At 35.1% G+C, this 27129-nt stretch overlaps 1 protein-coding gene across 2 annotated transcripts in view; it reads left to right on the forward strand.

Moving 5' to 3' along the window:
• CSMD1 (CUB and Sushi multiple domains 1) overlaps window positions 1–27129 on the forward strand; it is a 1060835-nt gene that overhangs the window by 848500 nt on the left and 185206 nt on the right. For both annotated transcript variants that reach the window (XM_063150718.1, XM_063150717.1), the window contains exons 22-23: window positions 5247–5416; window positions 12437–12593. In XM_063150718.1, coding sequence (XP_063006788.1) covers window positions 5247–5416; window positions 12437–12593 — 327 coding nt within the window. The remainder of the gene's footprint in view (window positions 1–5246; window positions 5417–12436; window positions 12594–27129) is intronic.

Raw genomic sequence — 27129 nt, forward strand, 5'->3', positions numbered from 1 at the left:
ACTGGATGTTAATAGTTTAATATAGAGAGTAGCTCCAGGTGTTACTGACCATATTGATAGTAAAAAAACCTAAAATTTTGAATCAACGTACTTTGTGTCTTGAAAAGTAAATAGATAAAAGTAAAATAGATTGATACAGAAACAAAGGAAAGGGAGATATGCAGCACAGAGAAGAGACCTCTGTTATGTCATAACATGTATTTCAGTGCTACATTTTTTAGGTATTATATCATATGCAGAGTTTAAGTTCTTTAGTTATACCTACATTATACTAATCTATGCATATCACACAACCACGCAGAGAGAACTGTGAAATGTATACATAAAAGCTACAGCTTGAGGTGTTAGTCCTGAAAATACTATTTACATAGAGCATATTCAAAGGGTATATTGTAGTTTACCTGTTCACCTAAATTCACCCTGATACTTCCAACACAAGGTTGTGGACCAAAATATGGAGACAGAATATCAACAGTAATTACTTTAAGATCAGTAAAGATTATTTCTCCTGGCAAATTCCATACCTGTCAATGTTTGCATAATTTAAGACTTGTAGATACTAATACAGATATGGTTGATTTTTATTGAAGAAATGGTGCACTGTCGCAGACATTTTTTCACAGAAATCCTTTCTTTGGGGTTGTGCATCTTCTGGGAAGCAAAGGGCCCAAGAAGAAGAATGTAAACAGTGATTATCAGCTCCTGTGAAATGCAAGAGGATGCACCTGTGATTGGTTCATGTTCCCATGTTTATAATTAAGGGCCAATCACAGGAGCAAGCTGGGGACAGAGTCCCTGGACACAACTTTGTTATAGATTCTTATTCTTAGCTTAGCAAGCCTCTGCAACTTCTCTCTTTATTCTATTTAGCATAGTTATAATGTATTATATATCATATATCAATAAATCCAGCCTTCTGATCAAGAAACAAGATTCTCGTCCTCTCTCACCCCAGCGACCACCTCAGGTCGCTGTAATAGTGCACATTGGTAATATTCAGTGAATCAGTAGTTAATAAATGAAATTACAATCACATACAAGATATTTTTTCTCATATGGGCGAGTGAGAAATCTTTTTCATCTTTCTGGGCTGGGGAGGCAGTTCATGTAGTCAAGATGAAAGCAGGTTTCTGGAGCTGAGCAGGTATCTGGAAGGCACTGAAGTATGGAAGTGGCCTCTGCAGTCAAGAACTAAAGAGCTCTTTAGTTCCTGATATACCATGATAGCATTTTTCTGTTTGAGATAAAAAAGTCAGTAGTTACTCATGGAACACATGTGCTAGATAGGTAATGTTGCATTACATCTTTCAAGGCTGGCAGTGCTTTAGCTTTCAGTTACCATAGGTGGACAAGCTATGTCCCTTTACAAAAAACTGCTGCAGCTGGATCTCTCTATTAGAATGTAAGAGGTGTGGCTTCATTTGCTTGGTATCTATAAAAGAATTTTAAAGTTTATCTGATGCTTGCTAGCAGAATCATCTTGTCAGTGTTACCAAAGGCTCTTGTTTCATTTTGCCTAGGGAATTAAAAATTAGAGGTGAAGAAATGGAAGTGAACATGAATATATTTTTCCAGTCTAGTAGTTCAGTGCTCACAAGGTAACAGTGAATATTGATTCATGAGTTACTTCAGATTTTTTTTCCCAACTGTTTAATGTATGAGTTTCTTCAAAGAAGTATTCCTTCTCCCTTATTTAATGCCCTACCCACTGTGCTAAAGAGATTAGTCAACATTTGTTTGCTTTGTGACTGATTTTCAAGTCTCTTTGTGTGAGGCAGAATTCATGGAAAATTCATGTTCAAATCCCCAGAGGCAAAATGAATTGAATTTAGGTGTCACACATCCTGGCTGCATGTGTTAATTATGATATAAAGAAGTAGCAACAGTATCAGCTAGTGTAAATATTTTTAAAGAAAAAACATGAAAACATTTTCCCATGCCATTTTCCCATACTATTCAGTAAAATATTAGGGCCTTGAAGGGGAGACATGCCTTTGACTGCTTAAGCTTTTCCTGCTGCCAAGGCTAGACTCAGTATTGCATTTCATTGAGTTTCTAGGTCATAATTATGGGAAGGCCGGCAATGCAGTTCTGGATGGCAGGGTGTGGGAGCAGTTTGAAAAATGGTCAGTTGAAGTCCTTGGGGCATAAGGTCTGCTCTATATCTGGGCATTGGTCACAAATAGCAGAGATTTCAATTAGCACACTTAGAAGCTCCAACAGCCTGGAGAAAAAAGGAATTTTTCTATGGATGAGGACAACATTTCTTTGCAAAAAAAGTCACCTAAATCTCCCAGCCAAGAAATTGGGGGAGCTAATTAAACATGGCCTTGACTTGATATCCTAATATTAGCAAAATACAGCTAGAAAACTTTAATCTGAGCTGTGACAGGCTTTGAATATATTGAGGAAGGGAAATTACAAAGAAGGGCTTAACTTCATTGAAAGCCTCTTTCTCGGGTCTGTGTTAGTGATTTGCTGACTGACACAAGATGAGGTAGGGAACTTGACTGGCCAGATGACATGAGCAAGCCTTTGTCACGATAATGAACGGAATGATGGGGCCTGATGAAATTGAATAGCTGTCAGGTATTTGCAAGGGATTTGAAAAAGGGTAACATGAATATGGTTTTATAGCATGGATTGGAGGTAGATGAGTGCTAACGAGTTCAGAGAACTTTGCCATGTAATTGAAGTTTAGTAAATAATTGATAATGTTAGAATACATCTGCTTCTTTCTGAGAGTACCATATTTTAGAAGGGTAGTAGTATTTTGATTTTAGTTTTTAACTCTCGTTATCCCTTACATGTGAATAGTTTATTCACAGATCTAAAATTACCATGGCTTTGAACCTTGGAACATAGACCTATTGGATCAAGAAATGTGTCAAGTTCTAGATTTTGGAAAGCTCATTGTACACTTTCTCTATAACTGCATGTGTCTCAGTGGTTTACAGTCACTGAAACAAAACATAGAATATTGGATGAACATTAAGTAAGAAAAAATCCTTTGCTTCCATACTTTTTTCTCTTCAACAATGTACTTGTGCTTTTCTAGTACTTTAAAGGAGGTAGATAAGAAGATACTGATGGGGCCTAAGGGACCGTTGGTTTTTGGCATGCCTTTACCTAGGCAAGCACTTGTTTGCAGAAAAGTAGTGTAGAGTACTGGTGTTGTAAATGTTTTACATTAATGTGGCATTAATTCTGGCATTGCTTTGAATTACATTTTATAAACCTTATCAGTCCCACCTTCTTCCTAAAATCCAAGACAAAAATAGCTACATATGGATATGTACACACCAACAGGTACAGAGAGACATGTATATGAAGCCATATGTGATAAGTATCACACACTTGACATGCTTTACCATAGAAGTATTGAAGTAAAAATCTAATTTCTCAGTGTACTACAGTTCTTTAGGCAATGTAAAGTGACTTTGAACATGTTAGAAATACTTTGAACATGTTAGAAATACCTTATGCATTCTACATTCTCCAACAAGGAGAGAGTTTATCTGTCTGAAGCTTGGTGGCAAGGGTTCTTATTCTCCAACATCCTTCTGCCTATTAAATATAATGTAGCTCAAATTTGAAGCTAAGGAAGGGGAGAATATAAAGCTCAACATTAAAACAGCGAATGAGCTCTAACTTAACAGGCTAGATAAAGATCCTAAACCAGTTTATTGGTGATTTCCTTTTTCATTTTGCCTAAGGAGATCCCAAACACAGACTAAAAATGAGGCTTCATGTAGGATTGTCTTCGGCTCTTTCCCCCTTCCCTTGTTCCCCTTTTCATCCTTACCTTCCTCCTTTCCACTTCCCTTCATCCATCCCTGCTGTCCTCTCCTTCTCCTTGTTACTCCCTTTCTTTCTTCAGATTCATTGTAGGGAGGAAGTAAAAATACTCTCTTTTTATACTTTTCAAAAGCAAGAGGGACATAAATTGGTATCTGTGAAGCCTCAGAAATATAAAACCAAAATGTTTAGACAGTTTCTTTGCAAATATAAATAATATATTGCTTCTTGAATTCTTCCCAAATAAATGCTTTGCCATCCTAAAACCCCTAAAAATCTATTAAATATTTTTAGAAAAAATACAGATTTTTTCTACACCTGCACCTTCTTTGATAGGGCGTATCTGTTATTTTACAATTAATTGTAAAATACATTAATTTATTATTATTTTATCTGTTTTGTTTTTACAAAACTCCAAATGAGGTCTAATGATGTTTTGGTCAAAAAACCACAAGGTATTTTATCCCTAGACTGAAAAATGAGATATCAATATCAATTTCATACACCTAAAAACAACCTGAAGATTAATTGCTGGTATGTTAATGATAATGTGGGATTTTATAAGGTGTTTTTAGGTCATTTTTAAGTAGTTTTAATATCTGTTTGAACAGTACACCAATATTATTTGCTGTCTGTTTAGATGTTTTCATCTATGTGGTGGAATTTATGTTGCATATTTGTCATAGTTGGCATAATTTTATTAGTCTTTATTCAAAATTCAAACTGAGTCCATGGTCTGGAACATACCACTCCTCCTGCTCTTTATTATTTTCTTTACTGGGGAGCTACAACAAGAAATGTCTAATGAAAGTGTCAATTGGTGCCTACTACAGATGGCTGTGAAAAAGACTCACCTACTCTTTACCCAGAAAGGAAAGGATCTGTCTCCTTGGTATTGACTGATGTCAATAAATGTTGATTTGTTTAATATTTTTTGTTTGTTTTATTCCAGGTAGAGAAAAACATGTTTGAATGTTCTTGATTTAGTATCAGATTGGTTTTTTATTTGTTTTTTTTGGTTTTGTTTTCTTTTTTTGAGCTTACTGTCTGCTTTTTTAAATACTTATTTGTAAACCTGAATACAGAGGTAAAATCAATATTATGCTTATTTGAAATGTTACCGCAAAAACTATATTTCAAAAAAGCATTCAATTTTTATTGTATCCAGGCAAACCTCCATTATTGTTAGTCTAATGGGAGGACTAGGGGATAAATTGAAGGTAAAAGCATATTAGTGCACATAATAAACAGACCCAGTGAAATACAGGAGATGGCAGCTTTGATAGGGTTTCTAGGAGTTGGTCCTACAGATGAGACCTGATAGAAATATTCTTTTCCTAGATAGCCTGTTAGAGATTTCATAGAGTCTAAATATTATTGCTAATAACTCATATTTTCTTGAATTGGATAATTCACTTCTTTTGTTTTAATGTGTCTATTTTCTTTAGCTGAATGTGGAGCAACTGTCTCTGGAAATGAAGGAACATTATTGTCTCCCAATTTTCCATCTAATTATGACAACAACCACGAATGTATCTATAAAATTGAAACTGAGGCGGGAAAAGGGATCCGTCTTAGAGCCAGGACCTTTCAGCTGCATGAGGGAGATATTGTTAAGGTAATAAGAAAATTATTTCACTTTCTATGCTAACTATTCACATTGCATTAATAAATCTGTTTCCAATGGCAATTATCTTTCTTTTCATATCCAATACGTGGATAGCATCACTGCCTTGATACTAGATTCAAGGAAACTATCAGAGACATTGTGATTTCAATTACATTTCCAGAAGTATTAGACTGTTTAAAGTGGTTTAAATCTTAAAAGGAAACCTAAAATTTGAACATTAAACAAGTGTTTCAATTTTAATGTTCCCAAATTTTTGGTTAATTAATACTTAAAATCACAAAGTATTCAGAATTCAGTTAGCAATTTCCTTTCTGGATATGTTCCAGCAACCCATTTAACATGTTAGAAATTGCTGTCTCTTAATTTTTTTTAATTTGCACCGAGTGCTTCTCACAAGGAGTTTAAAGATATAATTGTTATGGATCAAATATTGGTGGCTATACTTTTATTCATTTCATCATCTTAAGAGCTTCCTTGTATAATTAAGTGTGGCAATTAATTTCCTGCAAAAAACAAGGCATTTACAGACAGGATGAAGGTGGAGAGGAAAAAAGGGCTTCATTTTAATATAGACATTTATATCTTTGTTATTATATCTCCTCTTTCCCACAAGTACTTCATTTGACCATGAAATAAGCAAAACTTATATTTCACTTTATAGATTAGAAAATTACAATCCAAACAACAGCATTTTCTCCGTCTTTACCCACAAAAACATTGATAATGAATGCTACCACGTATAAAACAGTGCAAGACCTTGGTTTTGCTTTTAGACCAAAGGGAATTGAGTAGGTGGACGAAATATGTGGTTTGTATTGTCCTTTGCTCCTATTATCCATGGTCTGACAGTGCAGATCCCCAAAAGTATTTTTGCTTTGAAGAGATGCAGCAGGGAAGAAAGACTTTAATTGCCCTCTGAGTGGCTAGAATGTGGTACATAAGTCTCCCAGATGCTTTGCAGATATATGGTTTGTAAATAATTTAATAAGCTACTTTAAAATCTACAACAAACAAAAAATCCCTTAGAAAACTCTAAAGAAACATTCAAGAAACTCAGTTATCCTTCAGAAAATCTCATGTGTAATGTGTCCAGCATACTTAGCGATATTCCCTGGAGATACAAGAAAGATTTGCCTGAGACAAAACTGTTCTGAGCGAACTGTTAGATACTTTATTTTATAGACCTTTTAGCACAATACTTCAGAGGATCCAAAGGAAGCAAAGGCAAAATTGTGGTGATGTCTGAACCGCAAGGACTGTTCTCTGGTTTTGAGTCAGCTCCCTCAGCACAGCTTCCATTTATACAATTAAGCCCTCTTCCACCAATTAAGGTCTCTCTATTACCTGCATTGATGAAAACAAAGTCTATTTCCTCTCTATTCCCATTCCAGGATGTCATTTTTGCGTATTTCCATTGGAATCAGCATGTTGGCAGGTTTATAGACTTTTAAGCTTGCTTTCTTTCCTATCTGCACCCAAAATATGAGCAAAATGTGTTATAAACCCCAGCCTTCTATCTTGTGCTCCCCTGTGGAAGCTGCAAGATGCACTAAGCTTAAGAGTATTTATAAACCTTGTGCTGAAATACAGGGCATTTTCCCAACTCAGTATCTCACTCTGCTTTACAAGAAAATCTTTATGTACATAATGTTGCACTGGGTGTGAGTGCCCATCCCTGGCAGCAGCTGCAGCTCCGTGAGGGGAGGCTGGGGCTGCCCCAGCCAGATGCAGCCAGTTCCAGCCAGACACAGCCGGTTCCAGCCAGACACAGCCGGTTCCAGCCAGACACAGCTGGTTCCAGCCAGACATAGCCAGTTACAGCCAGACACAGCCGGTTCCAGCCAGACACAGCCAGTTCCAGCCAGATACAGCGGTTCCAGCCAGACACAGCTGGTTCCAGCCAGACACAGCCAGTTCCAGCCAGATATAGCCAGTTACAGCTTGGCACAGCCAGTTACAGCCAGACACAGCTGGTTCCAGCCAGACACAGCTGGTTCCAGCCAGACACAGCCAGTTACAGCCAGACACAGCCAGTTACAGCCAGACACAGCCAGTTCCAGCCAGACACAGCCGGTTCCAGCTGGGCACAGCCAGTTCCAGCCAGACACAGCCAGTTACAGCCAGACACAGCCAGTTCCAGCCAGACACAGCCGGTTCCAGCCAGACACAGCCGGTTCCAGCCAGATACAGCCGTTCCAGCCAGACATAGCCAGTTACAGCTGGGCACAGCCAGTTACAGCCAGACACAGATGGTTCCAGCCAGACACAGCTGGTTCCAGCCAGATACAGCCAGTTCCAGCCAGATACAGCGGTTCCAGCCAGACACAGCGGTTCCAGCCAGACACAGCCAGTTCCAGCCAGACACAGCCAGTTCCAGCCAGACATAGCCAGTTACAGCTGGGCACAGCCAGTTACAGCTGGGTACAGCTGGTTCCAGCCGAATCCATCTGCCCACCTCAGGGCATGGCTGAGCCGTGGCCGGGGCAGGGGCACCGTGGGGAAACGTAGCTAAAGAAGGGCAAAAAATGCTGCACAGAAGTGCGTGATAAAGTGGGCCGATAAAAGCCTGTTATAATAATGTAATAATCCTGTGAGAAATGACTGCTCAATTTTAAAATTTTAAGGGTTTATTAAACCTTAACAGAAAATACAACAAAAGGACTAAATAAGGAAAAATTAGAGCACTGGGAGCCCCTGTGACTATCTGCCATGTGCTCAGATGCTCTGTCTTTTATACCTCTAGTCCCTCCTAAAGTCTTGTCAGTCAACTCCTTCCTTGCCATCCAATGGTGGAGATCACTTTCTTATATCTTGATTGGAAGTCAGGTGTTACCATAGTAACAAGCTAACCCTCCCCAAATTCCCTGACTATCAAGGGCATCCTGTGATAACAGTGAAAGGGGGAGGACATATTACAGTAACATAACTATACATTTACAAAACTTCTCTTAACATACATGTGATGTTCACCCCTTAATTGTGAGAGCCAACCGCCTCATTACTCATCTCTAAGAATCCCAAGATCAACCCACCAGGAGTGTCAGACAAAGCATATAACACTACAGTTTGAGGTAAGATCACTTCAAACTCCATGACGAGGTAGTGAAAGGATTTCATAATGTTAGCAGTGTCAGCAAACTATACAGGCCTTGCCTGCCCAGCTTCCAAGGAATATTTTAAAAGTGTGTCCTTTGGAATGATTTACGCTATAAAATCTCTGCAGTTAAGGAAATTGGGTAAGTTTAGTTGTAAGTAATTTCTTTTTACTGTCAGAATAAGAAGTTTGAAGAAACATTAAGAAACTCTAGCCAGCATTTCCTTTCCTTCTCCTTCAGGTGAGTGTTGTACATTCCCGCAGCAGGTGCAGATATATTAACACTGTTATTGGAGCATTTCTCCTCATGAATAACTGTAGTGTTGTCCTGTTCTTTTGTCTGCATTTTTTAGCCCCAGTAAGAAAAACAAACTCTTTCAGTTCCTCAAAAATAGGGAAAAAGAGGCATCCCTGAATACTTAGGCTTAATTAATTCTAAACATAGCTCCAAACAACACTGTAATCTTCCCTCACTATCCCCCAGACCAGCTTCTGCAGTTTGACTTCCCCTCTAATGTTAAATTCTTGCACCTTGCACAGTAAGGTAGCTCTCAGAAACAGTTCCTGGCCTATGCAGCCTCTGCACCTATGCTTTCTCAGGGAAGATTTGTGAAGGTGTTAGTAAGTCTGCTTTAATGTGTTCCAGGGATGCACTGACAACAGATACTGTGTAGACAATCAAGTTGTGATGACTTGACTCCTACTCTATTACTATTTACTTGCTTTGAAAATATAAACTAATCTGCAGCTCTATATATCAGCTCAGTATTCAAGTGGGAATATTGAGGCTGGATATTGTGGCTGTAGAGTGTATGGAATGGCATATAATTTGCAAGAGTATTTCTGGCATCAGTAAGACAAGTGCATGAGGAAGGGTCAAACCTATTGCTTTCAAGAAGAATGTGTGCAGGTTAATGTCTGTAATTTGTGGGCAAATGTTCTATAGTTGTGACAAAATTTGAACTTGAATTAATGGGATAGAAATTTCAGTTCAAGTAAAGTAATAGAAACAGTTTCACCATTTTGAAGGACATATGACAAAAGTGAATACTTGGATTATCGCTTTATTTTAGAGCTTATCCTTTCTCACTCACTAACACTTCATCCTCCTGGTTCTCCCTGTTCTAACTGCCACTTGAAGATTCATAGCTCTTTAAAGTGGCTGCTTATGCCAGAATCTTTATAATGCAATTGCAGTGAATTTTTCAAAGGTAAGAGGAAAAGCGGAATGTAATATTCTGATTTTCATCTCTTTTGCAAAATAGACCTTTATTTCCTTCATGACTGAGGAAATTGTAATTGCAGCATGTGAATTGTATTTCAAATGGGTTCTCCTAAATAGGTTAAATGTATGTACTAAATATGAATGGTGACAAATAGTCTAGGCTAGTTTATGAAATTCTGTACCTCTGGAGTCAGTGGCATATGACATGACACAATGGTTGTACACAAGCTATTGGGAGTGATCCTGGGCCCACATTAATTAACATCACAAGCAGTGGTGAAAAAGCGTTTTCTTTCCTAGGATGGTTCAACCAACTTTTCAGTGTGGACACGGGAGATTTAGTGCTTGAGTGCTTGTATTTGTTCACTAATGATGTTTCACTTGCTTCATAAGTACTTGCTTATGTCTGTAATGTGAACAACAGATGGACAAATGTCACCAAAAATGTTCTAGCCTTTTTTGGTTTTGTTGTTGTTTTTTTGTTTGGTTTGGGTTTTTTTTACGGCTGTTTTCACAGGATCTCTCACATCTAATTTTAATTTCATGAAACGCTCTTTTCATTTGGGTCTAGATTAATCTTGAGGGATTCTATTGCTTTACTTGTTAGTCCTCAGGTAGGAAGAGTATCTCTAATAGTCAGTGAGGTAGAACACTGTTGAAACAAGATGTCTGTAATCTTTAGCTGTGGGGGTTTTTGTTTCTTTGTTTGTTTGTTTTATAGATGAATAAAAATATTTTCTTAAACATAGGCAGCATTTTTAATTGATGACAATAATTAAAGCATTTTTAATTAATGAAAATTATTAGAGCATTCCATTTCAAGTATTATCTCCCAGATCAAGTATAATATATCTATGGAAATAAATCTTATGGGGAACAAATGATTCTTTACTTTGTACAACAGATTTCCAGCTCTGATAAATAAAGCATAATCTGTCCATGAAATTGATCAGTAGCTCTGTCCCAAGGCAATGGTTAGAAGCTTCCAAGTAATTTTTCAGATACTTTTAGCATAGCCTAAAATTATATTTCTTCCAAGAAAGGTGGACCTTAAGTACGTGTAACTTCTTGTGTGAACCTTAAATATAATGGATTGTATCTTCTGAGGCATCTCATCTGTGTGCCTTGGTATAAGACAATCTTTGCATCAATAATAAAGATGGAATGTATTCTTCTATCAATTGCTGGCACAATACTTTTTTTTCAAAATTTCCTTTAGAGTAAGCAATTATTTATATCTATGTTGGTTTATAAAAGTAAACATATGGATTTTCTTAAAAAAATCTTTATGCATGTTGTTTTTATTATTTTGTTTTGTTAATGACATTTGAGATGAACATGGTACTTTCAAGACATCTACGTATGGATGGCATGCTGGTATTTTCTCCACAAGAAATAGAACTGCTTTTAATTGTTCGCCCTCGCCTACAAATGTTGCAATGGTCTGTCATCTCAAAAGAAGCATTTCTAAATTTTTTTAATAGATCAAGTTGGGCATTCAAATAGGAACAACTGCCTGTGACCCAGATGTAGCAATTTAGATTGTTAAATGGGTCACTCCTGCTTCTCACTGGAATCAGTGTAAATCCGCACCGTACCACAAGGTCTGCTAGTGGAGGGACAAAGATCCAGTGCTTCAAATATTTACTGTAATGGTAGCTTTGACTGTAATGGTAGCTTTTGTGCTGGTTCTCTCCAGTCACTCTTGGACACATGAGGTAAGGACAAACTATCACTTCATATCAGAAACCAGCTGCTCAAATCCATTTCTTTCTATTGTATAAGCACTGACATGACATTTCACGTATGGTGCGTATTTACACACTTTATATTGTACTTTATTTTTCCATAAGAAAGTAGAGGAGATTTATTTAATTTAAAGAAGAAATTAGCTTTTTAAGGTCATCTTGAGAAAACAAACCAACAAACAAAACAAAACTGCAGAAGGCTATTTTTGTACTTTGTGGGTTTCAAGGTTTTGCAATAAGAAAACAAATAATGTTCCTGACAAGATTTTGTACTTCTCATGTATTTGTGAACAGTCAAAATGGCATTCTTAAGAATTTCAGGATTTGAAAAATTACATATGTTGATATTATTCAAAGTTTTCACTAAAGTAACATGGCAAATGGGAACATCTCTACAATTAATTTGGAAATAGACTCACATATCTTTTTGAAAATTTATCAGTCTTTGTTAAATCCGATAGTAAACCAAAATTGCTGCAGGCTTAGAGCCTGAGATAAAAGATGACAGTTTGACTTAGAATCTCATTTTTGCTGTTGATATATTGAGACAGGAGAGAACAGAGTAGTCTGTAAGGCTTTACCTTCAATGGTAATTTCAGAATTTATACTTCTGTTCGCCTTTGTGAATAATCCAGAAAACAATCTTAGTTAACCAAACCTCAGAAGATAGAATTGCATATAAATGTTAATTTCTCTCAAGATGAGCTTACAAATCTGAAAAGGCAAAAGACTTTTCAGTAAATAAAACACTGGAAGGGGCACAGAATATTTGAGGTTTCCCTGAACTGTATTACCCAGGGCTATATATCTTTCAAAATAGATACATTAAGGTTTTGGTTAAACTATTGGCAATACATTGCTAACTTTGGAATTATTGTATAAATTAAAATCTTTCATATATTTAGATTTGATGTCCTATTTCATGCTCTTATTTCTGCAAGGTGTATGATGGAAAAGACAGTTCTTCACGCTCTCTTGGAATCTTCACCAAAAATGACATGATGGGAGTTATTCTTAATAGCACCTCTAACCATATGTGGATAGAGTTTAATACCAATGGATCTGATACTGACCAAGGATTTCAGCTGACTTATACAAGTAAGTAGATCATAAATATGATCTGATTGGTTGCTTTGTAGGGAAATTTTTATTTCTCAGCTGTAGTGATTTCTTTTTGAATGTTGAAGGTAATTTCCTAGAATATACTGTGGTTAAGAGACCGTGCTTTCTTTGTCTACATGACTGGATAGGTGTGAGTAATATAAAAACACTGTTGAAAGCAAATGTGTGCATTTTTAAACCTAGAAAGCATAATTATTTTTAAGATTTAGTTATGATGTTGTGACATATATGTGGGTTGAATATATTAGTTGTTAAATTTTAGCAGAAAATTAACAGAAAGTCATGGCAAATGGAAAATTAAATCTCTGCAGTCAGTCAACTTTGACAAGAGAAAGAGAAGAGAAAAGAAAAAAAAGAAAAAGAAAAAGAAAAAGAAAAAGAAAAAGAAAAAGAAAAAGAAAAAGAAAAAGAAAAAGAAAAAGAAAAAGAAAAAGAAAAAGAAAAAGTGAAAAAATGAGTACCTGGGTATACACTCTTAGTCTGGCCTGACTGCATGTCAGGATCAGAGTGGAGTATACTGGAAGGAGACCAGAATGAACAAGTTTTCACAAACAGTGCACTTGTCCCACAGACTGTATGCAATTAATTGAATTCCTTTTTGCTGGGAAAACAATGATTTTTTGTGGGGAATAATTTTGGGATAACTAGTTTGTTTCCAGCACACATGAAAGGATATTTTTCCAGGTTCTAGGAATCTCCAAGTTCCATTTACTTTCAATTTATTATCTTATACATTACTTTCCATGAATTGCTGTTGAATCTTGCAGAGCAGAGTACCCCAATATAGTGTGTCACAGAAATTGGATCATTGCACAGTTTAGTACATCTGATGTTTTCTCCTTGCTTTGGAGCAAGCTGTGGAATATTCTTTTAGATTTTTTTTCTTACAGAACCACTGAAGAATGGCTAGGGAAATCTGCTCAAATTTGCCTAGAGAAACTGCAGACATTTTCCTTTGGAAGTAAAGGAACAAAAGATCTGTTCTAAAAGCCATCTTATTTTAAGGGCTCTGATTTCAGGGGTCTTGAATCAGCTGTTTTTAAATGCTGCTTCCGTGACCACTTCCACCTACTGTTTATGAATGTAATTTTACTTAAAAATATAATTTTGTCTAATTTCTACATCCAAATGCTTGATTTTGTTGCACTTTATTTTAAGATTTCCTCTCCTGCACCTTATTTTTCTGTGTAAAATAAGATACCATAATTCATGTCTTAAGGCTTTTTTTCCTGACTGTTTGTTTAGTTTTTAAACTGTGTTTTCTATTCTTCCAAGTTATTTCCACATTTTCTGCAGTGTGTAGACTGAATTTGACATAATCTTCTAACTAAGATTCTATGTAATTATCTTCTAAGTAATTTTAGTACTGAGTAGAGAGGCAAAACTTATTTTCCTATGTCTGCATAACACTTTATATTTTTTTTATTTTGGTTGCCAAGTGTCTAATTTATTTTATCATATGTTATTAATTTGCAGCCATTCATGTTGAAAAGCTTATCTCTAATGACTTCTTTTCCTAATTTCTCTAACATGAGACAATCCCCAGTTTTAAATACAAACCAATACTTTATTTCTCATGTCTATTTTCAGGAAACCAAATTCAATATAATAAATTTTGAGACAGTGACCATCTAACCAGGTGATTTCCTTCTGCTGTAACTGTTATTTCCAAACCCTTCAGTGTAAAATTTTTCACCATTCAGAAATTAATGCAAGTAAAAATACAAGCAGAAGATATATTCTTTTGCAGTGCTTTGAAAACTGGCTGCAGTGCTGACTCACATTCTTTTTCTGAAAGTCCTATCCTAGTAATATCTTAGAGATTATATATAGCAGAAATTTATACTCATTATTTCATGGATTTTGAATTTTTTGGTGCACTTAAAATTCAGTTACCAAACAAATATGTCCATTTTTAATTCAGTAAATACATGAATTACAAAATGATAATTATCTTTTTGGATTAAAACAGCTATAGTATACAGCAGAATTAACTGAAAGATTACCCTGAAGTTTATTCACTTTTCAGATTGAACCATTATGCCAGATACTTTAAAAATACTAAAACAAATCAAAAAGTGATAAAATATAGTTTCACTGAAGGAAATGAGAAATATATGCTGGAGTGAATTAAATTGAATGATTAATATCATGAAACAGAGATAGGAGAAGTGCTGGTCTAATAAATCAGGTTAATTAGTTCAGGTTACTTCCTATGTGATTGCTGGGTTCTTGTCACCTACAAGGCATCATCAACTGCCCTTAATTGTTGGTTTTGTGGTACTTTTCTTTCTACTATTGCTATTGAAATTAAGAAATAAAATTGCAGGTTGTTATTAAAAAGACTAATGTGAAAGTCTGCTATTTTGTTTGTGTGCAACTACTTTTCCATCCTTTTTGATGGTATGAATTCTGAAGGTTAAATTCAAAAATACAGTAGAAGAAAAAGCTAATGATCAATGAGGACAGAAATGTGGATAAAGAAACTTGTATCTCTGTTTTCAGAATCTCATTAACAACATAGTAAAACCAAATTTCATAAACTCAGAATCCAAGGTGTTTTTATAAACTGTAAAATCAGAATATAAGCAGATATTAAGAGGAAATCTATAAAATATTTAAGTTCTAAATGAAATTTCTCATGAAATTTCTCATGAAATCTTCTATAGAGGAAATCAATTCAGGTAATACTGATTGGAAGCTGGAAATGATAGTTATCTTATTCTTTGATCTATAACTACAAGATGCTTTCAAGTAAATAGATTTGTCCTGACAGGCAGAGGTATTTTTTAACTAGAAAAGACCATGAAAACATCTGTACTCTTTCTCAAGTTAACTGTTTGGAGAAACTATGAAATATTTTGAGTAAAAACTAAAATTAAAGTGATTTAATTTAAGGAAAGAACTTCAGAAAAATGGAGAATATTTTAGCCTGAAATTGGTGAAGTAAGAGTCAATGAAATAGTAATTTGAGCAATAGCTGAACATGAGTCTGCCAGAGAAGAAAAGTGAGGAACAAAGAAGGCAGCTTGTCAACTTTGTGTAAAACAAGTTTAAAAAGCCAATTCCTTATAGTGTGTTAGGAGGAATAAGGTAAAGTGTCCCCTTCCAGTATCTCTAGAGTGCTGTCAGAGGGAATGACTGTGGACATTTATATCTCTGTGCTGAGGAAATGGCAACATAAGTTTGATGACTTTAATTCCCTGCTAGTAGAGGACACCAGTAGCGATCTGCATGTAAAAATTTAAGCGTATGCTTATTGACACGTGTGACAGCTTTTTTTTTTTTTTTTTTCTGATTTCTAGAAAATGTCTGTTTTTCTTTCATAATTGCAGTTTTCTTATTCAGGGGACCTGTTTCCCTCATGTGATTAAATCTATTCTTCCTGAGACACCTCTAATTTTTGTTGGGTAGAGAAGATTAGATACAGGGATTCCCACAGCTATTGCTGTTCACAGCTCAGTTAAAATATTTCCCCATTCTGATATAACGATGCCAGTGCTTTGTGCTCTTGTGTCAATGGCATTTAATGTTAAATTGACATTCGTATCAAACCCAAATCTTATTGATGCCACACCGTGACAGGCAGAAAAAGCAAAACACAGCTGTCTGGTAAAAGTAACAGCCTGAAACTTTAAATAAGGAGCAGTTCAGTACAGCTTCTGAATAACAAACAGGCAGTCTCCCTGCCATGCCTAACCACTCCCATATCACAGTCGTGGCACAAGAGGAAATTTAATAGTGATTTCACTCATCTACTGAACTTACTCTGACTTGTCTCACGAGTGCTTCCTTGCTCCTGTTTAATCCTCCTTCCTCTAACATAGTGTCACTTTTCTTAGCTCTTGGAAAAACAAAAAATAATACCTTTACATTTTATCATGCATGTCATATACAAACGTTTTGTGACCCTCTGAATAGTGCCTGCTGCTGCTACTGAGTGATCTGTTTGGTCTTGTACAGATCACAAATCACTCAGCACTGCAGTGGCCGGGCACAATTTTCTCAGTGAAGTTCCCAAACATTTGAGAAGAAACACTCTTTCCCTTCACAGTACCATCTAGAAATCTCAAAACTAATTTTTTCTCATGGTGCCTGATGATGGGTGTCTATATTCATGATGTGTAAGGACCTTTACCACTATAGAATTGCTCCTTGCACTCTTCTGAGCCCTGAGGGATTTTTCCACGTGCTTTGTACTGGCAGTTGTCTGTCTGAAATAGCATGAAGTTGCTGTTGGACCTTATATAGACATCTTCTTTTTTAGGAGAAGCTTATCTAGCTATCTATGGCAATTTCATGGTTTCCCAGTCCTGTGCAGTAAATAATAGAAGCAAAAGCTTCACTTATCCACAGATTAAACCTTTAAATATATTCTAATAAGTCAGTCTAAAAGGGTCCATCCAGAAATACTGACAGACAGCTATCTGTAGGAACATGCCTGGCTGCACTGGCCCACTCAGTACTATATTCTGCCTTTCAACAGACTCCTCTATGTTTCAGAAACATGAAGAACTAGTTATAGACTTTTTAAAGTCTGAAAATTATTTAGGAATTTGTTCCATACTCTTTAGCTAGATTTTAGATTTCTGATCTGTCCGTGATTTGCTGCTATAGATTAAAAATGAGATTCCATGTTAGCTCCTCAGTAATTGATTTTTATTTTTATCCTTCACTTCATTGTGATGTGAAATTAGACATTCTCCTTCACTTCTGTGCTAAAATGGAAATGAGGGCTGGAAAAAATCCTACAAACAATTTGTATTTTTGAAAATGAATGTTGTGTAGGTCCAAATCATAATTTAATGGCAGCATCCTCAAATTGTGAATCCCTGATGACCATGATGACCATTCTGAAAGCAGAATTCTCCATGGCTATAATTTCTTTCAGAAGAGTTCATGCCCCTGAGCTATGTTCCAGTCCACAGAACTTAGCACAGATTTAGGATCATGCATGGATAGAATTTTTTTCTTTTTAATGAGGTTTAATATTTTCATTTGCATTTATGATTCTTTATATATAGCATAGATAGTAGTTTTAAAATATTCTCTTCATTGGTCTGAAGATACTTTTCAGTTTAAGGAAAGAAATTTTAAATGCTATTTTTGGACATGCTGCACTGGTTTAGCATTCATGGTATTACGTTGCTGCTAAAGATTTAGTTCTAATTTTCAGTTTAAGTGCTATGTTATAATCATTCTTTAACCTTACTGCTTTCAAGGGATAAGGAAAGGTAGTGCATGGGAGGTGAATCTTAGTTGGTCTAAATTTTTATAAATTGTTTAAAGAATTTATAATAATTAATTTAAAAGAATAATGAACTTTCATTTAGCTCATTTCTTATTCTACAGTAATTGAAAAGGTTAGAATGTCAGTGAAAACAATGTTCTGAAACTGCAGACTCAGACAATTATTCTAGCACACTATCAGTCTCAAATTCAGAAATATAGTGGCCATGCCTCAGGGTGTATAATGCCAGTTTAGCAGAACAATCCAGTAATGAAAAAAAGCTCTTCCATTTTCCTTTCCATAACTAATTTGTATATAAGATCTGTTCCAATTAGAACCTTTACACACTGCAGTAAAAATGTAAGACACCAAAAACAAATACTGTCAAATTAGTACATCTTAACCAATACATGTATGAGGTAGTCACAGGTCCTATTTAGAGCAGTACCATTATGTGACTGCAAATGAATACTGTATGTATAGAAAAAATTCTTTTGAAAGAAACTCAAACTTGCAGGCCTTAAAAACAAAAATTAATGAAGGAAAAAAAAATTAGAAATAATAATTTCCCTTGAGTTCAAGAATTATGATGTCCTGATTAATAACATGATGACATCAGAGTCTCTTCCTTCTTTCCTCCCCTAGAAAATTAAATTGCCTTCTGCTTCCAAAATACTCAACATTTACATAGTCTCTCCATTGTCCCATACCCTCAAAACTTTGTATGACCAAAAAATAATTGGTCTTATAACAGTTTTTTATAATTGAGATTGGTTTTCACTTTTAATTTAAAGATGTGTATGAAGCTGCTACTCTGGTAAACAGAGTAGGTGCCAAATATTTTTTTATCTCTAAGACAGAAACAATGAAAACCATTTATTAGGTGAATATAAGCACTGCATTAACCTTCTGTTTGAAAAATTATGTTAACCCATGCTTTGTAGATGGAAATGCTGGCATGGTGATGTTTTGCATTTTTCCCATCTCAGGAAAATCTTACCAGATTTTTCGGGTACAGATCTTTAGGCATATAGACTTCTGTGAGCAAATGCTACCCTATGAATGAGCACTCCAAAATAATTTTTCTCAACAGGCCTGGATTAGGATGGAGGTGGTCAGTTTGTCCATCTGTTTTGGGTTTGAATGGGATGGAGTTAATTTTCTTCAGTTAAGAAAACATCAAGTTAATTCTTCTTTCAGAAAGAATTTCTTCACTGAAAAAGTTGTCAAGAACTGGAAGGGGCTATGCAGGGAGATGATGTAGTTATTGTCCCTTGAAGTGTTCAAGAAACAGCTGGACTTGGCATTAATTATATGTTTAGTTGAGATGGTGATGTTTGGTCTGAGGTTGGACTTATGATTTGGAGATCTTTTCCAACTTTGGTAATTCCAGGATTCTATGATTCTTCAGCAAATGATGAGCAGTGCTTCACAGTGTTAGGGCCTCCTTTAGGGTTACTTGCTCTGACATGCCAGCAGGTAGGCTCAGCGTGGGCAAGAAGGTGGGAGGCAACACAGATGACCTGAATAGCATGGTGACACACATGTTATGCCATGCCATGCCATTCTTAGCAATTAAAATCTGGGGAAGTGATTCTGAAGTAGCTGTTGCTAAGGGTGTGACTAGGTATCAGTCTGCTGTTGATATGTGATTGGGTTCGCATCACTTGTTTGGGTTTGGGGTATTTGGGCTTTTTGCTTTGTTTTGTTTTCACTTATCAAACTTTCTTTATCTTGACTGATTCATTTTCTTGCTTTCTTCTACCTAATTCTATTCAGATCCCACTATGGGGAGTTGTGAGAGCTTACCTGCCAGCAGGGGTAAACCTACCAATATCCTGTGTCTTGTGGGTAGCCTGAGAAAGTGAGGATGAAGCTGTTTGGTTACAATTCCAGAGATGTAAAAGCCAAACCTAGAGAGGAGGAGAAAAAGGAGATAGAGAAGGGAATAGATAGATATGTCAGGAGCTTGGAATAAATGAGTCTGCAATATCAGACTAGGGAGTCCTAAGGAGGAGTATAGAAGGCAAGAAATGCACCACAGGGTAAGGGGAAAGGTGATTTTTGGGACTAAAAGGCTGGGATACAAACATAGGAGAGGAAGATTGCCAGAGGGGCTGGCCGAGAAATAGAGCAAGTACATGGAGTGGAGAACTCAAACTGCATTGGTAAAAAGGAGGGAGCAAAAATAAAACTGAGAAGAGGAAGAAACACAAGAAATAGAACAGTGGTAGCATGCTGTGTTAGGAGTACAGGCTGAATAGTCCATGATTATTAAATTGTGTTCTTCAAAAATACTTGGAGTAAAACCTATGATTTTGTTTGAATTAAAATATATGCATTGCAAATATATATCAACTAAATGAATATTTGTTTAAAGTGCCCTGAAGATTAAAAATAAAAATATTTAATTTCCAAATTTACATAAATTATTATCTCTAAGTCACTGAATTACCCCTCTGGGCATAGGGTTAGAAAGAAGGAAGATGTTAACTATTTCTCATTTTCAATTAGGAAAAAAAAAGGTTTGATATGTAGGTGGTATCAAACGTGTGGAAAAAGTAATTTGTTAAAGGTTATTGTGATTTGGTTCTGAAAATTACCAGTTGAAAGTCTCCTGAATTTTGTGTGTATGATTCAGAGATTCTTATATTCTTAAAACCACTGGGTTTTCCCAGTTTTGTAATTCACATCTATTATCAAGAAATGGGCTGCTTTTTAAAATCTCTTGCTCTAGACTTTAAAATGCAGTTAAGCTTTGCAGGTGAGAGAGAGTGGCTAGCAGAGATCACTGGAGGTGTCCATATGCATATGGTGTTTTACATTTATATTAACATTCTGTCTTTAGAGTGTGAAAGTAAGATGTTTCAGAGATGCCAGTGCAGGTAGGCTTCTTTTTTTTTTTCTCTACTGCTGATGTATTCATCATAGCTTAAAAATGTGACTGAAATTTGCAAGCAGACTCCAGCTAAATTCATAATCTCAGGAATGATTGCTTAAAGATTATATTGCTTTAGTATCAAAGAAGTAATCGTTTTTGTAGCATTATTACAGAGACCTTAGTGGGAACAGAACATATGAATTTGTCAATGCAGTGGTTTGAACAACAGAACTTCTTTACCTTCTTTGCCACTTCAACCTAAATTTTTTTGGGGTCATATTTTAAAAAGAATCTATTTCTATGAAGCCATTATAGACGTTGTCATTATATGTATGTGCAGCTGGATTTAATGAGTTTTAGCTGGGATATGTTCCAGAAGTTTGCTCATTTCCTCTGTTTTTCACAAAAAGACTCCTGTTTATTTGTAGTGAATCATTTCCTCTTTTCCAAGTTTTAGATGAGTAGACACTAGAGTTACTGTTAATTTATTCCCACTGCTATAATTACTAGAATTTTCCCATGAGCAAGAATTGCTGCCTGAAAACTTAAAAAATTTGACCAGAACTGCCAATATCCAATTGTTCTTTAACCTGGCCTTCTTGCCTATGTTGGCCTCATGTTGAATGAAAAATGATCATTTCTCATTTGGAATTATTGTCTCACCCCTATCTGTTGGGAAAGGGAGGCTGATAAGCAGTTTCTTAAGTCAGGTAAATGACCAGCACCTAGAAACCTAGGATGATGCAGTAATCCTTCTTTCAAACTCCTTCTTGCTGCAGTTCAAATGTAAGATCTGTTTGAGTGCTTTATTGTTGATTAAATTAACAGCAAATTGATTAATTTGCTATTAATTTATGGAAGTATTACCTATAATAGTCCAATTACAAAATTTAAGCTACACAAACATGAATTTATTATTCTGTTCCATATTTCTAATACTCTTATGCAAAATTACAATCTTATATAGCATATACTAGATATTCATAAAGTATAGTATATGATAATATATATAATATAATAATATATAATATATAATATATAATATAGTATATAATGTTGGACATTTCAAATAACTTGTGGGAGCCTCTGAGATTGAAGTTTGATCTTAACTTTCTTCTGACTGACTTTTTTCCCTTTAAATAAAATGAATTTTCAAGCAAAATCTAGAATTACTTTGTAAAGATTTTAACAGTTTAAATGATGAATGTGAGTTTTTCTCCATTCCCTTTATTATATTAAGGAAATGTTTATATTTCAACAAATTAATATTGGTGACATCAAACCTAGTCATATTTTGTAACTGAAGGTTAACAATAAATAGAAAACAGATTTTTTTTCAGATTTTTTTCAGCTAAACTGTTTTTTTATGTTTCTAATTATTTAAAACATTAGGAAAGTTATTTCATAATAAAATTGAGATTATTCCTTCAAAATCTTATGCATATTAAAATCACCCTGCCAAAACTATGTATACATGATATATGGGCAGAATTAAGGATACATGTAAAGAGAAAAGAGAAGACTCTTTGCAACAAACATAGTTAAAAATGAATGCTATAAACCTATTTATTTCTAACCCTTCTGCTTCCATAAAGTTTCTAGATGGAAAGAGCTTCTTGCAACAGGATGATGAAAGGTAGACAAGATTTATGTGTTCCTTGTTACTCAGTTCTTCAGTGTATTGAGAAGTCAATTTTCAGTTCTGGGCACAATACCACTAGACAGAATAAAAGGTGATATTTGCAGGTGGTTCACTTGTCAGTGTGTGAAGGAATAAACACAATTGGAAATGAAGGAGTTCTTTTAACTTTTGGTCCTGTTTGTGCCACACTGCTTTTTGTAAGCTTGTACAATGCTTTTTCCATTTTTAATCCATTTTTTACATTCATGGTGACTTCATTCTTCTAGGGATTTTAGAAAAGACTGTGAGGAAATGAAGGAATTTGCAAACACTTAAGTATTTGGTATGTGTTAAGTCAAAGTATCTTGCACTGTATAACACAGGGGAAAAAAACCAACTCATTTCTTCTGCTTTTCTTTGCTCTCTCCCAGAAAAAGGATAAAACCAGTCTCTTCTAATAAGCCACCTACAGAATATTTTTAAGTAGTGACTGTATCAGTCATGTCCCCACTGATTATAAAAGAAGATTTAGGCATGGAAATCCTGAACATCTTTCCATAGATACTTGAAGGGAACTTCACCTTTAATCCCTGCTTGTTATATGGAGTATAAATTGTGATTAATTATTCTCCTGCTTGCTGATTGCAAAGTTTATTTGTATGCTTTCTATATATGCACATCAATCATCTTGCTGCAGGCACATATATTTGCATACCCATCTCTCCTAAGTATTGTTATTCATGTTTTGTCTCTCAATAAAATAAAAAAAAAACCCTGTCTTCTGCTACCTGGCTACCCATATTTCACTTGCTTCTTAAATTTGCAATTTTTTATTCATATAAGTGGACACTGTAGCTGAGAAAGTGAGAATAAAATGGTTGAATGCATAAATTAACAAAAAGAACCTGGTTTGAAACGGGTGGGGAAAGGCTGAAAGGCCTTAGAACTTTTTGTAACATATTTATAGCAGGAGAAAGTTACAGAAAAAAATTATTTTAATTTTATATCCAAAAGACCTGTTATTGACAACATGTCCTAAAAATCTCTATTTTATGTATTTTGCAGGTTTACATTTTTTTTACACGTTGCTCATGTATTGCTGAAATTCCTATGAGAAATTATTATCCATTGAATGACTGTTTCATCCAAATATTCAAAATTAATTGCTGATTGATTGCAAATCTTTAGAGAAATTAAAAGTGTATTTCTGTTTCCAAAGGATACAAAGCAGTAGTTTCTGATATCTCACTATTAGCCACACTATCCAAACACACTTCTTTCTATAGATTTTTCTATCATTCTAATTAGATAAAGATTTTGTAATTGGCCATTTTTCCAGTACATGTGTTTTTCCTGCAGCTGTAGGTTTCAAGGCACAGTTGCACATAATTGGTTCCAAGATAGAAAGAAAATGCCAAGAACTCTTATTTTGAATTGCATAGATTTAATTAAATAGGTTATGTTATTGATGTTTAGGATGCAACAACTGCAGAATGAGTATTTGTTGACTTTACGTGCATTTAGAAATCCATTATATACTCTGAACATTAACTCAAGTACCATTTCATACTTTTAATTGCTCTTTAATAGTTCAAAAAGATTCTGTGTTAAACATATAGACTTCATTTATGAGCTTAAATGACTTCAGATTTAGGCAACTGTGGAAGAATCACTGGTTTCCAATGTTTTCATAGTACCTTTTTTTTTAGAATAAAGCATGTTAATATTTCCTTGTGTGTACTGAAATAGGATTTTTATAAGCACTTATCATTCTTTTGAAGTTATCCTGAAATCTTTTATTGCATCACTTTAAGAAGCAGAATATAGCTTATACATTACTTGTCTGTTCTTTCTTCCATGGCAAGCAGAAAAAAAAAAAGAGTGCCTTTTCACAATGGGCATGGGCAGAGCCCACCCACTCTATACTTACATTTTAGTAAGTGATATAATTATTAGAGATTATTAAAGGGTATTTAGGATCCCTTTGGTGTTTATTATATAAGCTACAAACTTCTTTTTCCATTCAAAATAATTTACTCCTCATGGCTTGTCTAGTGAAATTTTCTTAGCATATTTTTGTTGCAATAGTATTTCCTCATCTTTAGCAAACAGTAATATTATCAGGAAATATATGAGTATATATTTATTCATCCAAGTCAAGAGTATTCATACTGTTGATCTACACCTACATGCTATAGTTTTTATGTTTTAAGGACTAGTTCATCTTTAGGTTAAACATCTGAAGTCTTGAAAATAACCCAGCTGGCATGTCTTCTAAAATTTCTTTACAGTTTTTTCTGGAGGCTTTCTATGTACAGTTCTTACTACCAAGCAGCAGAGTTCAGGGTAACAGAAGTTACAGCACAGGTTCATGCTTTCAAATTTGCAAGAAGAAATATTTATTTGGCAGTTGCAATGTTCTGGGATCATATCTGAAGCCAAGGTTCTATAGTCTCAAAAGTGAATTGATGCAGCATCAGGATGCCCAGTATCTGGGCATCTGTCCAAATCTGATTTGAATCTGGCACAAACACGTGATTGAGTTCCTTTAAAATTAATGAGTGCATACAGAAGAAAACTTGTACACGTTTTGTGCTTTTATGGCAGTTTTATAAATGATTTGGCACAAAGTCAGCAAGCAATAATGAATTCAACATAGCTGTAAATAAAGCTAAAATGTCAAAAATAGTTGAACAAATTTGTACCATGGCACCACAATATCGAGGGCTATGATATTACATTTACTTTATTGTCAGTTCAAGTATTTCCTCTTTTGTAAAACTGTTATCTTATATCTCTGTAAGTGCAGTTTTAATTGACATAGTATATTTTTTGCAAAATGTGAACAAGGTTTACTAAGAAAGGAAAAAAAGAGAAAGAAATAAAGTCCCACAACCTAATTTCTTGGCTTGTATTCTGATCACTAATAACACTGTGCCCATATGTTCTACTAAATCAGCCCTAATGTAACATGCATCAACATACCTTTCTGTAGGAAGTAAAAATTGGATGAGTACCATAGCTCACAATTCAGCGTCTTTGTTTATTTTGTCCATTCACAGACACATCTTAGTGTTGAACTCAAGGTTGGAGTCAGAAATTAGGGATCAAGTACCTAAATATTGCTAATGCACCTTTTAGGTGCGTACTTTTTCATGTGTCTGGCTTTAGGAGAGTGTTTCAAAATGCCTTTGTACTTCTTCTAGTAGGAAATCACTTGGTTTAGATTACTTTTTTTTCATATAGCCACTGTAAGTTTACATGCAGTGTAAATGCACATGTGTATATAGTAAGTAAATGGTATTCTTCCTTTCAATGTGAGTGAAGGGAACTAACTCAGGAGATTGTCAGCTTCTTTTGTAAGCACACTCTGCAGTACAGAATCCCTGAAAATTTCCCTTGGAGACACAAAATGAGCACTCTCTTCTTTATATTGACTACAGGCTTCAGAGGGTACAAACTTGAAGCTGAACTGAGAGTTCTGCTTCATGGATACGCATAGCACATTCCACCCACTAATGGACAGAAAAGCTCCTCCGAGGAAAAACATGAGTGCACATAGTATGGACATCAAATCTGCAGCTTCATTGCTTTGCTGCCCAGATTTACTTTTATTATACTGTCCTTATTGCTAATGTAGCTAATACCACAGGGCCCATCATAATTAAACTGAGTTGAAAAAAGTTGAAATTAATAGTCTACATATATTTACAAATATGTCAATGACTTTTACCCCGACAACTGGTATTTCTATATTGCTGATTATTTACATCACATGTGACAGAGTAAATCCCATTGAATAGTGCCAGGAAGTTGCAGCCAATCATCAAGATGTATTCTAGCTGGTTTGGTTTTAATTTAACATGCTTTTATGCATTCATTGTTCTGAAAATCCTATAATGAAACTCGAGAATGAGATAATTGGCAGCAATTTGCCAATACAATAGTCTTTCTCAGCAGTAAGGAACTTGGCAGAATTTCTCTGATGCTGGCTTGCTGCAATGTCAGGTAAACTCAAGTACTGGGATTGTGTGGAACTCATGGCCATATTCCCCTGTTGTAAAAGTTCATAGCATCTACTTTAACACTGAAGTTCTGTTGCAACATTTCTACAAAAAAAAATGTGATCCTTTATGATAAATTACTCCAGATTTACAAGAGTATCAGGGAAAAAGGGAATTAAACGTTCTGGGTTTTGTGTGTGAGAGGAAGGGGAAGAAACTGGGGAAAAAGAGCATGGGGCAAGATACTGCTGTGTTTGCACATGATGAACAGCACCTACATGCATGTGAAATAGCCCAGTTTTCAATGTGTCTACTGATAGACAATTGTTGTCTTGCTGGTGGGGAAATGTAGTGAACGTGGGGCCACACATTATGTACTACACTTATAGTTTTTTTCTAGAGTATTCAAAGTGCAATATTAAAAATTTGGCATAAATGCCAGCAATTCATTTTTTGGAGGTTTTTTTAGGGATTATTCTTGAAATACAAAAGGTTTGAAATACAAAAATAAAAAGGGATGATATTGTGCAAATAAACTTAAAATTAAGAGTACTGCTGAATTCTTCATGAATTACCAATACTTACAAATTGAAATCAAGGTGGTCTTTTTGATAGAAATGTCTGAATAATCTTGAAAAATCAACAAATACTGAAGGGTTTAATATCTCAAGGACATTTAAAATTAGGTTTTATATTTTTTCTTTCAGTTAGATATTTTTATTTGTGTGTTGTTTTTAAATTTATATTTTGTGAAATAGGAAATTAAATTCTAGCAC

The sequence above is a fragment of the Melospiza melodia genome, chromosome 3, assembly GCF_035770615.1.
Source record: "Melospiza melodia melodia isolate bMelMel2 chromosome 3, bMelMel2.pri, whole genome shotgun sequence".
NCBI classification, from domain to species: domain Eukaryota; kingdom Metazoa; phylum Chordata; class Aves; order Passeriformes; family Passerellidae; genus Melospiza; species Melospiza melodia.